This window comes from Fringilla coelebs, assembly GCF_963513975.1.
Source record: "Fringilla coelebs genome assembly, chromosome: 2".
Taxonomy (NCBI): domain Eukaryota; kingdom Metazoa; phylum Chordata; class Aves; order Passeriformes; family Fringillidae; genus Fringilla; species Fringilla coelebs.
The window spans coordinates 5452502-5467544 of NC_140029.1; the positions used below are offsets into that span (position 1 = coordinate 5452502).

The 15043-nt window shown below is 48.4% G+C and overlaps 1 protein-coding gene across 1 annotated transcript in view; it reads right to left on the bottom strand.

The window, feature by feature from the left end:
* LOC311166395 (cystathionine beta-synthase-like) overlaps positions 1-15043 on the bottom strand; it is a gene marked incomplete at its 5' end in the record, with an annotated part of 33287 nt that overhangs the window by 16435 nt on the left and 1809 nt on the right. The window contains 6 exons of the mRNA XM_084226341.1: positions 1351-1457; positions 4630-4772; positions 6837-6900; positions 7835-7957; positions 10912-10937; positions 12470-12547. Of these exons, the coding sequence (XP_084082467.1) occupies positions 1351-1457; positions 4630-4772; positions 6837-6900; positions 7835-7957; positions 10912-10937; positions 12470-12547 (541 nt within the window). The remainder of the gene's footprint in view (positions 1-1350; positions 1458-4629; positions 4773-6836; positions 6901-7834; positions 7958-10911; positions 10938-12469; positions 12548-15043) is intronic.

A 15043-nucleotide genomic window follows, 5' to 3' on the forward strand; every position in this document is an offset into this window, starting at 1 on the left:
GATACTGAGCTCTGTTTTATGGACAACAGGGAGAAATGGGGATTTCCAGGGGTGTTTTTCACTTCACCCTGGCAGAGACAGCGACCTAAGGCTGGGAAATCAGCCCTGTACCTGAGCAGCCTGAACGGGAAAGGAAATGTTGTGCCCATCATTACATTTTATAATGCAAAGTGCCATAACTCCAGCTGCACGGGGGTCCCTGGGAGCACTGAAAACACCAGGCAATCCCATCCATCTGTAGCTGCTTCCTTTCATTCCTGTGTTTGCTGGGAAGGGGCTCTGTGCTGACACAGGACCGCGGAGCTGCTCTGCTCTCTGTTCTGCTCTCCTTCCCCTCCTGTGCCAGGGGAGGGAGACATCATCCCAGAAAATGGGATCTGCCTGTTCTTCCCAGCACTAAAGCACCAGCCAGACCTTCCTCCAAGGGTCAGGCTGCTCCAGAGGTGCACCAGGCACTGCACATCTGTCCTCCCGCCTCTAGCAGCTCCCCCCATGGTCTCCTGGTGTCCCCTCAGCTCTCATTGTGGGCAGGGTGAGGCAGTGCAGTGTGGAATAGCAAGCCATGAATAAAAGCTGGAATCTTAGGGGAAAACTATCCTTGGTTTTCCCGTGTGGAGGTTGCAGGGCTGGTGGCCCAAGGATCCCAGATGCTGAGAAGGGATCAGGTGGGAAAGCCCAGGGTCTGTGTGCTCAGTGGGGTCTGGCTACCCTTATAGTTATTCATAGTTATTTAATTTAATCATAGTTATTTAATAAATAACTCTGTGGTTCCCAGGTGCCACACAGCACTGCAGGGCTCTGCTGTGCCATTACATTAAGGATGAGTGCTCAGCAAGTCTCTCCTTACTCAGCTGTGTGATGCTTGTGGCACTTTCTGCCTCTCAGAATCTGCCTTTCTGCCCAATTTGGATCAAATTAATTATCAGCATTAGGAGTTATAGGAAAGGGGACTGAAAAATCCACATGCACAGATCTGAGTTTATCACTCTTGTGACTGTAGGGGACCAGCCTAAAGCCAAGCCTTACATGACACAGCACCAGCTAACATCTCCTTAGGGAGAGGACTTAGATCCATCCCCAAATTTGGGCCAGCTCTGCTCTGAGCTTATGCTGCTGTTATCTGGCAGGAGAGATGCCTCACTACCATTGCCCCCCTGCTCATTGCTGCTTGTAACCTCCTGTTTGGCCCATGAAATTACTGACTAAAAAGCAGGAGAGCCCAACATGAGTCACATCTGCCCCTCCCCATCTCTGTTCCTCTCACAGAGCCTCTTCTGAAGCCCCCCTGCAGCAGCACCCCTCACCCTCACCTCATGGCATGCAAAAACCTGCTGGGAAGGGGACACTCACAGAGCTCACACTTCAGCCCATAGGACTTCCCAATCTTGTTGATTTGGACCATTGGGGTGTGGCCAATTTTCTTGAGGATACTGGGCAAGATCTTCTTTTCTTCTGTCCTGAAATAATGCAGGGGGGAAAAAAAAAGTCAAATCAAAACTGTTGTTGTGCAACATGAACCAAGAGAAAATCTGAGTGAGATCTCAGCAACTTTATTAAGGCCACCAGAACACACCCCAACTCCAAGAGAAAAAGCCCCCATCAACAATTAGTGGCACCAGGAGTTAGTTACAGTTCTCCACCGTGAATTATTAGGTCTTTTACATAAAAAGTAAGCAAATTAATTTTCAGGGTTGTTCTGAAATACCTTGCTTTGCAAAACCCTAGGCCAGATCTGTAATGAGTGAGAAGATGCTGGCAAGCCTTAGGATTTTATGCTGTGAGTGAGAAAACCAGGAGACACAGCATGAGGCTCCTCCTCTTTTCCCCATCCTGCCCAGCCCCATCTCTGCTCCCCACATTTCCAGCTCCCTCTGGGCCAAGTGCTGCTGGCCAGGACTGCCAAACTTGCAAGGATGGCTCCAAGCCATCAGAGAAGCCCAAACCTCAGAGGGTTCTGGGGGTTGTTTTGCAAACAGTTGAACCCAGCTCTGTGATCAGTGAAATCCAGCTGCCCAGATTTGCCAGTTGCTGTCAGGCTCCAGCAGGAGCCAAAAACCACAGCAACAGCAACCTGAAAAAAACCTGTTTGCCCAAGACACCTTGCCAGGGAACTCACACCCCTGAGCTCTCTCACAGATGATGAGGGCTGTGCTTGTTTGGGCCACATCCTGGTCACAAGCTGTCATGGTTTGATGCTGGTGCAATGCCAGTGCCCCCATGAAAATATATTCTCCCCAGTGTCTGCTGTGAGATGTGACCAGAAATAGAGCAAAGTAAGCTCCAGCTTAGAAATAAAGAAAAAAACTTTATTAACCTACAGCTATATGTAAAAAGGAACACACACACAACTCAGAATGAAAACCTTCCAAAAACATTCCTCCTTCCCCCACCCAATTTCCAACACAGCACAGTGAGACAAAACCTTGGATTCTCAATCCAGTTACCACCCTTCAGATAATCAACTCTCAGTTCATCAAGGAGAGAGGAGTCCCTCTTGCACCCTGGGCTTCCCCAGGAAACACAGTTGGAACCTCTTGTGTTTCCATGTCACACGTGGCCCTGCCTGGAGAAACACAGGACATCTCCTTGCCAGTGGGGTGACAATTCCCCATTCCCTCACTGCTCAGCTCTGCTGTGCAGAGCCCTCACCTCCCATCATCCCTGGAGCCCTGAACTGGAGTTGTGCTGTCTCTGTCACGGCCAGGCAGTGGCTGTGTGCTGGCAGGAAGCCCAGGTGGCACAGGGGTGACTCAGGGACCTCACACCCCTCCCTGCAGGTTCTGCAAGTGTGACATAAACACCTCCTGCCCCGCAGGAGTGCAGGGCTTTAGTAAAGGTCTTTCCTACCAAGAGGTTCCAGGCTCCCTGCATCCCTAGCCCAGAAATGATGGGATGTGCTGGTACCCTTCCCTCTGTGGGAAGTGTTTGCAGACAACTCAGACTCCACTGAGTACTGCCAAATGTGGGGCAATACCACAATAAATGAGCTTCCCCCACAGCTGTAGCCATTGCCCATCTGCTCCAAAAACCACTTTTGAAATGCTCAAGGATTTCAGTGGGGCTGAGCCTTGGCTCCTTCAGGTAAGGTTTAACTGGAGCCTGGCTCTCTTGAGAGTGACCTGCACTGCACATCTGGATTGCATCCTGCAGGTGCTGATGTCAGTTCAGGACAGCAGACAAGGATGGTTTTCCCCTAAGATCCCAGCTTTTAGTCATGGCTTGCTGTTCCTTGAGATGTCCAGGGGAAAACCAGTCCTGGCAAAGCAAAGGATTCCTGCTGAGGTTATGCTGGGTCAGAACCAGCTCGAGGGGTGGCAGAACCAGTCTACCTCTGTATCTGTCAAAGAAATTTAAATATTTAATGTTCTTAATTAAAATAACAACCTGTCTCCTCCCTCTGCTTCTACCCCCAAAACTCAATCGGATTTCACCTGGGAATCTCAGGAAGTCCAGAGACTTTTGCTCCATCTGTGGCTTACCCAGAGCAGGGAAACCAAACCACCTCTCCCTCCACGCCCTGCTGCAGAGGTGTGAGGTGTCCCAGTGTATTTTTTTCCTTGCTACACAGTGGGTTATGGTTCAGCTCCTGCCCCAGCAGGGCTGTGTGGGCCCCCACAGCCAGACTGCATTCCCAGAGCAGTGTTTGATGCCCAGGGTTGGGGAATGTCCCCCCATCTCCTGTCTGGGTGTGGGATGGGCCCAGCCACTGGCACCACCATGGCACTCTGATGCTAAATTGTTAAAAAAAAAATGTAATTTTATCCTGCTTAGAATGGTAATTGAGAAAAATAAAAAAATTAATTTTGACTGAAAAGAGCTGATTCTCTCCTCAGGTACCAGCTGCAGGGGTTGCACTGAGCCATGCTCAGCTTGCTGGATCAGCCCCAGGGCTCTGCATTCCATTCCTTCCTCCCTCCAGCATGGGCCAGACCCAGAGGCTGCTCTGGGCTATCCACATGCTAGTGGCTGTGCCCTGACCTTGTCCTGCCTGGCACATGGTCAGGCAGGACCACGCAGAGCAGTGCTGCACCTCCCCTGGCCCCCAGTTCCTGGAGCTGGACTCCAGGAGCTTTACTCCACTCGCTGGAGCTGGATCCCTGTTTCACATCTCTGCACTGCAGTTCCTCTGACATTTATGGGACAGCCTTATCTTTAGTAGCTTGTCTGTGTCTGGTTTGCAGGGTCATTAAAGCACCTCTTGTCAGGACTAGTCTGGGCCCTCACGTCACCCTGGGAGGAAACCTGCTGCTGTGAGGGCAGGAACAGCCCAGAGTAAGCACTTTTCTCTGCACTGGGGCCATTTGCTGCTGATATAAAAGCCCAGGCCCTGGTAATCCATTTTTGTGAAGGCCTCTCAGCCATCTAAAATAAGATGCCCCAAACAAAGAGATGCTCTGGAAAACACAGAGCCTGAGACTCGAGCCAGCCACATCCTTCTGCAAAATAAAAAGGAGTGAAAAGGTCTTCTTGGAGATGGCAAAAGAGAAAAGCTGCTTTTGCCATCTGGAAAATAAACCATCATTAACACAACAGCTGGCTTCTGGCTGTGACCCTCCTGGTGTAACAACAACCTCCAGGAAAAGGTGCTGAGCTGCACCCTGAAGAAAGCAACACAGAGGAATTACTTACAAGGGAACACAGGAGTGTGGAGACTTGCTGGCAGGCGTTGTGGCTGTCCATGTGCACTTACTGGGCAAGTTGGGAAGGATCCAGGTGCTGTCCTGACCATTGGCAGCCTCGCCATTCACCAGGGGGCACTTCTTACTCAGCTCCTGTGGGGTCGAAACACAGGTTACATGTCACTGTCATATTTTATGAAAAATCACTTGGCCAGAATTTCTTCTCCTGGGAAGCTTCAGCTTCTCCATATTTTGCTCCTCTGGAATGTGATTTGGAGAATTGTTTATCCAGCATGTTAATTGTTTTTAATTAATGACCAATCACAGACAGCTGTGTCGGGCTCTCTGAGTCTGTCATGAGTTTTTATTATTCATTCTTGTTAAGCCTTCTATCTCTTTTCTCTTCCTTTAGTATAGTTTTAGTAATAGAATGGAATGGAATGGAATGGAATGGAATAGAATAGAATAGAATAGAATAGAATAGAATAGAATAGAATAGAATAGAATAGAATAGAATAGAATAGAATATATCAGCCTTCTGAGAACTTGGAGTCAATTCTCATCTCTCACCTCATCCTGAGGACCCCTCAAAACACTGCAACAATTAATAACCACAGTCACACAGACATCTGGGAGAAAAATAGCTGCAGAAGGGGAAAAAATGGCATTTGGGTGTGAAGGCAGGGTGGCCAGGCTGCTTGGCATCTCAACCACATGGATGTAGGTGGGTAAGGAGGTTGTAGGGGTGGAAGGAGGCTGGAAGGAGATGAACAGATGAAAGGATGTTGTAGTGAGGTGAGTGTCAGTCCCTTCTCTCAGGGAGGGAGCAAGTGGTGTGACAAGAGGAAATGGACTCAAGTTGCCCCAGGGGAGATTATACATTTGAAAAAAAAATAGATTATACATTAGGAAACAAATTCATGAAAGGGTTATAAAGCATTTTAATGGAATTTCCAGTGAAGTGGTGTAATCACCATCCCTGGAAGTGTTCAAAACTCCTGTGGAGATGGCACTTGATGACACAGACTCATGGGGAACATGGTGGTGTGGGTTCATGGTTGGACCTGATGATCATAACAGTCTTTTCCAACCTTAGCAATTGCATGACTCCATGATTCCATGACAAAATTGCTTTTTTGGAGTTGTGCGCTAGACCCCATCTGGGCATTTGGAGTTGTGTGCCCATCATCTGGGCATTTTCTCCAGTACATCTTCTTCCCCATCTCAAAACCATCACCTCCACTAGGAAATTTTATGCTCCTAATTTAATTATTTGGTCTAGAACAGCTTTTTTCACCCTAGCAGTGAAGAACCTGCAGGTAAATCCATCCAGCAATAATTGGAGAATGCTTTTATGGTGATGGTGGGACTTGGAGGTCACCTCTGCTCTGGTATCCAAGTGTTTTAAAATTAAGAAAAAAGAACTGACAAAAATAAAACAGCAAAGGGTAGCAAAGGTGCTTGGGGTACTGAGCAACTCCCACAGTAAAGCAGCTTAAAGAGAGGAAGATTGATCAGGCTGGAAATGAGACAAGAGGCTGGTGCTGAGAGCAGGCTCTAAATCCTGGGGGAGTTGGAGAAGGTGCATCAACTAATGAGCAATAAATAATAAGGCAGAATGGAATTATCAGGAATAACTACAGAGGCAGAGCAGATAAAAAATGGAATGAGAAAAGGGTTAAACAAGTTAGAAAGGATTGAGTTCAGTAGCAGATTTTAAGCACACAAGCCCTGATGGCATCAGTGCTCTGCAGGAAGGCAATTTGCTGTGCTGTTCTCTCTGCGTTGCTGGTGCATAAACAGACAAAAGGAGGAGTCTGGGCTCAAAGTTTATTTTCAGCATCTGCTACTGAACAATAGCAGAAACAAATAAACCCAGAAAAGGGTTACATGCAGGTTTGGTGTGACCTCTCTGCTCTGATCCTCTCTGCAATCCATCCACCATGTGTGAGCTAAGAAAAAGAACCACATGGAGAAATACCACATGAGTTTTGGTAGCTGTAAGTTCCTTTTTTGGCTTGTTCACAGAATGAATTTCCCTTGATTCAACCATTACTGAATAAAGGGTCTTGAAACTCCACAGGGTCGTGGATGGAGGCATGTGTCTCACTCAGACTGATGATGAAAGCTGCTGTTAATCTGCTTAGTCCACCCTCTCTCCCTACACCTCTGTGGTGGTGCATTCTGCAATTAGAGCAAGTCTAACCCTTTCCTTACCTTTGCTGCAGCAGAAATGGTCAAAGACATGATGCTGGACATTCCTTCTGCATTTAACTCCAGACTGAGAACAAAGACATCATTTTGCCATCTGACAGAACCAAACCAGTGACTCAAAGAAGAAACATCCCATTTCTTAACACAGAGAACTGCCTGCAGCAGGGCCAGACCTGCTGCCACGTGGAGGGGCCATGGGAAATCCAGTTTAGTTGGGCAGCTTCATAAAGCCACAGCCCTGTCCCCCCTCAGCCCCTGGGCTCCCTGCCAGTAGCTGTGGCTCACAGTTATAGGAATGTACTTTTTGTTGATGGAGTGACAAAACTATCTCCTCAAAAAGGAAATAAGCCCAGAAGTTTCTCTCTTCAATGAGGTGAAAAGGCATCTCATAGGACTTAAGAGACTTCACTTCAAACTTAAGGATAGCAAATTGGACAGGAGCCAAAAAGTACTGTGTGGGCAATTTACTAGAAAAAGAAGAGAACAAAGAAATTAATGGCTTTTGTGAGGTGTTTTACCAGGGGCAGGATGGCCTCTTGCACCTGGATTTGTTTTTCTCTGTAAAGAGTTTGTTATTTTGCTTTTTATTAAAACCTTTTTGTTTCCAACACTGTCACAAAAGATATTCTGCTAATTTTATGCCTTCTAAGATAGCTGAGCTATCTGAGGTGTGAAATATATCTTTAAGAGCTTATGAGACCTGGCTCAAAGAGACTCTTATTTCACACAGTGGCCAGCATGCTGCTGTGACTGAGTCCTGATTATCTGAATTCTTTGTGGCTTGACATATGAGCCCATGGGCAGCCTTAATTACCGTTTCTGCCATCCTCCTGCTTGCCTGCTCCTTTCACCCTCCTGGTGGGAGTTTCTCTGCAGCAGCCTGGCAGGACAGCCCGAGGTCTGTGCTGTGATTCCCTGGTGGCTTCCACGCTGGATGGGGCTGGGTTTGGTCCCTGAGGGCTGGGCTGTCCCTGGAACACAGAAACACACCCCACTGTTACTGCAGCAACACAAGAGGGATGGAACAGCCCGTGGCGTGTGGCTGAACCTTCTCCTTATCCAGAGGCCCCACAGCATCTCCCAAGATGGAGCTCAACAATTCCTGTTGCAACCTGGCTCCACAGCTAAAGCAGACAGACAACTCTGGTCCAGCCCCACACCAGGCCCTCAGCCACCTTTTCTTCTCCAGAGACACCACCCCCAGCCTCAGAGAGCAGCAGGAAACCATGAAGGTGCAGGGCACTCAACCCAAAATGCCTTGGATACTGCAGCCAACAAAAGCTTTCCCAGCAAACTTTGCCTCCCAGTGCTTGTCCCCACCACTGCTGCTCATTGAGAGGAATTAAAGAGGAAAAAATGGTTCATTTCCTTGCAAGCCAGGATTTATGCTGGCCTTGAGTCTATCTCCCAAAGCAATTCTGTGTTTACCTATCTAATTAGCTGGGAAGGAGCAAAAGTCACCAGTGGGTAAAGAAGAGATAATCCACAGTGTATCAGAGGTGGTCAGCAGGCTTTCACAACTGAGCTCACCAGCTACCACCCAAAATGCAGGCTGTTAGAATTCCAGATATTGAGAATTTTAGATTTTTTGTGTTGAAAGACACAGGCTCTCCAAGAGAACACTACATTTAACCTGAAGCTGCAGAGAAAACTTCCAAAATTGAAAAATAGCATTAAGATTATGAGCGTGTAGTTTGAATAAAAGTGTGTAATATCACATAGTAGAAAACCTGGAGTTTAAAGTTTTAGAATATAGAGTTTATAGAATATAGTTTATAGAATATAGATTTAGAATATAAAGTTTTATAATATATATAGAAGATAGTTTTTTAGAGAGAGAGAAGTTTTAGAGCAGTAGCTAATCATTCTTCTTCATAAGTTTAAGTAGTATTTTGCAATTAGACAAAAAAAGTGCACATTGCAAGACATAAGTAATTAGTTTTTAGATTAAAAGTAAAAAAAAAATTAAGTGTCATTTCTTAATTAGATAGTTTTTCCTTAAAAGACCTTGTAGAGATAGAGAGAGATACAGAACCATTTTGTAACGTGTTAGTGAAATACTATAGAACTCACAGATTATAAGACTATAATATAAATAAAAAATAATAAACATCTAAGTCCAAACATAAAATTCCTTCTCAAGCACTTCCAATCCCAACCCTAACCCCCTCCAAAAAAAAGATAAAAAATCAGCAGCTGGCAAAATAGATTTTATGAGTGTATTTTTTTTCCTCCCTTTTCCTGGTGATGCCCATCTCTACCATAATCGTGGTGGGGTGGAAAGGGACAAGACAGGAAGGTGAAATTATTGGGGCTGCAGGGCCTCACCACACACACCTCCTCTCCCCTCCAGCCCTGGATCAGGAGGGCTTCATGGAAGGAAGAGCATTGCTGGCTCCCACCTTCTAAAATGAGGTTGCATTCTCCTCACTGTGTTCAGTTTCCCTGACATCTGATACAAAAATAACTCAAGAATGGGGTTTTCATTTGTTCTGTCACCCAAAGTGAATGCAGACACATTTTCTAGACACCCAGGGAACAAAGAAGCCAGGGCTGGCCTTTGACTTGTCAACATCCACATTCCTCTCTGTTGGAGAATGCCTCATGTGTCTCCTCAAGGGCTGGGCAATTCCTGGTGCTGCAGGAATGGCATGAATGTCCTCCTTCCATTACAAAACACTCTTGAATCACTGCATTTCTGTGCTCAGAGTCTGGATTCATATTTACATTAAAGTAAGTCAAAAACCCCACAGTGGCTCTGAAGGTAACTTTGAAAACTGCCTGAAGTGCAGAACCCCCAAAACGAGACAGCAGATGGCCTGAAATGGCACCAAAGGATGGGAAGAATCCAGGACTTTTGGAGGCCTTAACATAGCACTGGCTGAGTTGGTCCCTTGCTGCCAGCCTCAGTGACATCCATCAGCACAGGCTGGGAGGGGTGTGAGAAGAAAGGACAGCCATGGACTGCAGCCAGGGATGGCTGAGAGGAGCAACATCCAGTGCAGACATCTCCCCACACTGCCTCCAGCGCAGTTTTAGATCACAAAGTGAAAATACATCCTCTCTGGATTACCAATACTCTTACCTGTGTCCCAATGCTCCTCCCAACCCCTGTCTGAAGGCTCAGGTGTGATCTGGTCAGCCACCAAATACACCTGAGCCACTGCTGTGTCCTGCCACAACCCCGTTACTCGCTGCTGAATGGAGAGTCTTGAGAGGGCACAAGACTGGGCAAAGGATAAATGGAAATCTCCACTGGAACTGGGAAGCAGGCCAAGAGACCAGGAATGATAACACCCAGCTGCTGCCACTTAATGAAAATATATGACAAGGAGCACAGGCTAACGTTTACAGAGCACTCTGCAGATAGGAGATTGCAGCTATCAGGTTATCAGGCTGCTCTGATAACTTCAAGGGGGAGAAAATCAAGATGCTCATTAAGTAAAGTGAGGGAAAGCTTAGATGAACTCAGCAAGGCAGAAGGAGGAACATTCAAGCTCGCTCCATTAGAACCAAAATGCCTTTTTCTTGCCTTACTCTAAAGAAACAGCATTGCTGCCTTTGAGCAAGACAAATGCAACATCATTTTAGCAGAATGATGGAGTGAGCCAGGCTGGCAGGGACCTTGGAGGTCCCAGTCCAGCCTCCTGCTCCGAGGTGGGGCACACTACATTCAGCCCAGGCTGCTCAGGGCTTTGCCCTCCTTAGACCTTGAGAACCTCCAAGGATGGAGTTGTATAACCTCTCCAGAAGATCCTCTCCACCACCCCACTGCCCTCATAGTGTGAAGCCAAACCCTCCCTCTTGCCTGATTCATTCAGGACTTACTGAAGGCGCAGCCGCCCCCCAGATGAGAGTCAGCCTTTGCCCAGCACGGGGAGTTGGGGAGGCCAAATTCCAGATCTCCCCATGGCACTGAGGGTCCCCATTTCCCAGGGAGGGGACAGATGAGCCACTACTCACCCCTGCAGCCTGTCAGGCAAGTGTCTGAGCTGAGCCTGAGCCCCAGTTAATATGTGCTGGTGGCAGGGGACACCTGCAAGCCGCGGGAGGGACACGATTGGGTCCTGCCCCACACCTCGCTGTGCCCAGCACCTGATTGCTCTGCAAGGGGAGGTGACTGGGGCATAAAAGAGCAGATAAGCCATTTATTGTTTGTTTTAATACGTACTTATCTCCAGGAGTGCTCTGAACCCTTCCCCCAGCAGTTTGGTTGTAGAAATTTCGTTGCTGTTTTGGTTTCGTGTCTTGCGCTGGAACTTAAACCCAGCTCATCTGTGCAAGTGTGGGCCTTGCTGAATCAGGCAGAAGTGGTGACAGGAATGATATATATACTGTGTTAGGTGCTGTCTGGTGGGGCCTCTCTGTGTCCCCTGGGGTCCCTGGTGGTCTCTGCACCACCTCCAGCCCTAAACCTCCGTCTCCTGTTTCTCATGCTGCTTTTTTATCAAAGCAGCTGAGAGCACTGAACAGCTTCTGCTCCGTGGTGATTCCCAAACACCAGCTCCTGGGGATCAGGAAATTGCATGGATGCAGATTTTGCTCGAAGAGGAAGAGGCCCTGAGAATTTCAGTCCCTCTTTTCCCCACCCCTCCCCAGAGCCAGGGTAGCACACAGAGCTGCCTGGTCCGTGCTGGGGCTGTGCTCCTCTAGAACACAGTGCTGAAGGAAACTTCCCCATTGCTGACATGACCAGGCAGGAATAAAGCTTGTCAGAATGCTTATTTTGGAATTAAACTTTTGAAGACAAGACTGGTGTAGGTATTAGCACAGGGATGACTTTACCTTTGGTCTTCTTGCAATAAATGAACTCTCTGGAAAACATTGCCAGAGATAATCCATCACAGAAAACTCTTGTGGGCTATCTGATGTGACAGAGAACATGCAGCTCTCCTCTGAAGAATCTGCAAATAACCCCAACCCCAGCAAGAATTATGTTTTCTGGGCATTGTAGTTACAGAATAACCCAGCCACCCCTTCCTGGTTGTCTCCTGCAGCACTGTGTGCTCAAAAATAAGATTATTCCCTTCAGTGACCAAACTGCAAGAAATGGGGATCTTTTCAACCTGAAAGGAAGCAAGATTTAGATGGGTATTGGAGGGACAGAAGACAATTTTGAAATAAAATGCTTCCTGTAAAGAAATACATTTTTAAATTAAATACTTTCTTAAAAAAAAAAATCTGAATATCAAGTTTGGGGACTTTAAAAGAAAAAAGTCCCCTTTTTGGGGGGCAAGATTAAAGCTGTTCACTGCATCTGGCCAGAATGCTCAGGCTTAGTTGCTGGCTGGGTTTAAGCCCATCCCCAGAGCTGCTTTGCACTTGGGCTCTTCAGCATCACCAGCCCTGTGGTCACACACACAACTGGTTTTTTTGAGGTCAGCAGGTGTTTTGGTGTGGGTTTTCCTGCTTTGCCTGTGCCTGGGTTAAGAGCAGAGGAGGAGCTGGGCTGGGGTCTGCACTGGGATCTTGGCCAAGCTCCCACCCAGACAGGAACACCAGGTATTTCACACATCAGAAAATCCAATTTCACCTTGCTGCTCTGCAGTGCTGGTGTCACTAAGTTCATAAATCACAAGCCAGCACAGGGCACAGGTGCTCATTCCCCAGCAGGCTTGCACTGCCCCATCCTCTACCTGAAGGGCTGCCTTGCAGCATTTAACCTGCAGGATTGCACTGCTTAACATCTGCATCCACAGGCTGGGCAGCAACAACTGCAGAGAGCAATCAGCCAGCCAAAAAAAGGGGGAGAGGCAGCTGAGAGCACTGGGATGGCTCTGGGCTTTCCTGAGAGGCTGTGACACAAAACTCCATGCCCAGGGAGAGGGACTCTGCTGTTGAAACACCACCCAAAAGACTCCTTGCAGAGGGAGTTTTAAAGTTCTCACCTCATCTTCCCTGTGAGGGTGGGGAGGCCCTGGCAGAGCCCAGAGCTGCTGTGGCTGCCCCTGGATCCCTGGCAGTGCCCAAGGCCAGGTTGGACAGGGTTTGGAGCAGCCTGGGACAGTGGAAGGTGTTCCTGCCCAAGGTAGGGGAGTGGAATGAAATGAACTTTAAGGTCCCTTCCAACCCAAACCATTCATCTGTGGGGATGCAGCACTCAGGTTTTACTTTTGGGCACTTGGGAGGAAAGACCTGTAGGGACCACAGTCACCCCCATCAGTGATTTTTTTCCTAGAAGAGGAAAACAACCTGTTTTTAAAATGTTCCTGATTCTGCTGCACCAAGTGGGAAGAAATCCACATTTTCCCTCCCATGCAATTTAATAATCAAATTTAATATTCAAAATGGTTGTATCAAAGCAACTGAAGCTCCACATTGGGGCTTGAGAAAATGAGAGGAAAAGGATTAGCAATGTTTTGGGAGGGCCTAGCAAATAATTCAGGGCAGAACAGGCTTTCCTTGGTTCTTGGCTTATTTTTGGCTAGCAGAGAAAAAACATCTTGCTGTGAGGGCATGAGGTTAAAACTGCTTCTGGTTGAGCTGAACTGGTGATGGTGAGTTGGAGAACTGGTGATGGTACCTGCTATCTGAATAATGTGGGTAAACTGGGAAAAAAGGGAGGCTGTCACTTGCTGTTAAAAATACATTTTTTTTCACCTGTTCAACAGTGTAAAATGATGGCAGCTGAAACAGGATCCCAGCTGTCCCAGGCCAAGGCAGGAGTAGGTTAGAAAAGTTACATTTTTGTTACTGCCTTGGAGCAGGCAATCACACCCTCCTGTTTCAGGGGAGATCACCATTTGCTTGTAGTGCTACCTTAGGATTTTAGCTTTTATAGTTTTCATCTGTTTGTAACCCTGCAATTCTTCAGTGTGCAGCTCTAAACTCCACATACAGAGCGTGAGCTGCTGCTTTCCTGTTTTGGTCAGACAATTCCTCTCCAGGCCTGGGAACCAAGGACACCTCACTGTCTCAGGCCCCAAAAAGTGTAACTGAGCTGAGGGGGTGTAAACTTGGGGTAAATGACTTCATTACCTGAACCTGTAATTGGAATATTAACCCTAATATGCAAATGGACCAAACTTATAAAAGTGTGAAAACCCCTGACCCATTGTCCTATTTTGGGTGTAGGTCCTGGGAGGGGAGGGCTTTGTCTGCCCTAAATGTACCTGAAGGCCCTTCAATAAATACAACTGCTTTTTACCTTGATTTTGTTTGGCCTCTGTGTTTAGGTATTCCCAAGAAGGCATCAGTCCAGCCCCTGGAGTGCTCAGTCCATCTGAGGAGCTCCCTGTGGCGCTGCATCTGCTGCTGGAGGCTCCAGGGCCGCCCGGGCAGGAGCGGAGCTGCCGGCAATTCCTGGAAGGAGCACAAGGCCTGAGCACAGCCTGTGTCCCCCCCTGCACCGCCAGACCTGCTCTGGGGCAGCTCAGCTCACTCTGTGTCCTGCTGGGTGTCACTGAGAGTCCCTGCAGCGTCCCCAGGGCCCTCAGGGCCTGTGCCAGGGCATGCAGGCCCAGCTGGTGCCCACAGAGCCTTGCCCTGCTCGTTTGGGCACACAGACCCAGCCGCACCAGGCCGGGGCCTCCCCAGGCCTGGCGTTCAGCAGGTGTGAGAGAAGCCACGGCCCTTTTTTAGCTCCTGAAAGAGCGGTGAAACCCGCAGTGTGAGCAGCACCTGGCTGTTCCCCTCAGCAGAGGTGGATTTTTCCACAGGACAGGGTGGTGGCAGGTGAGCTGGCTGCTCTCAGTGCCCTGGAGCCAGGTCCTGTGGGCTCTGCCCTCACCCCCCATCCTCCAGCACGTGACAAAAGCCAGCAGCACTTCCATCAGCACCACGAGCCTGGCTTGGTGCTTGTGCTTTTTTCCGTTTTTCTCCTCCCCCAAAGGGAATTTATTGCTTCCATAAGGCACCTTCCTGGACTGAAGTCCTCCCTTTATCTGCAGAGCCAGCACAGCTGATTGTACCCAGTAATTTTCCTGCTGGTGACCCAGGAGGAGGGGCTGGGGACAGCTGGGTCCCAGGGCTGTCACCGGGCTGTGACTCAGCTGTCAGCAGCTCTTGCAAAAACAGGGTTTGGGCAGTGCCCTGCTCCCAGCTCCAGCCCGGGGGCTGCTGAGGAGCCCTGAGCCCGCAGGGGCTGCAGGCAGAGCCTGCTGGAGCTCCCCAGGGATTTCCGAACCTGCTGCAAGGTGGAACTTGATCCCTCACACTTCCTGCAGCTCTCTGTGCTGGGGCAGCCTTTGGCCTTTGGCTGAAATGGGCTC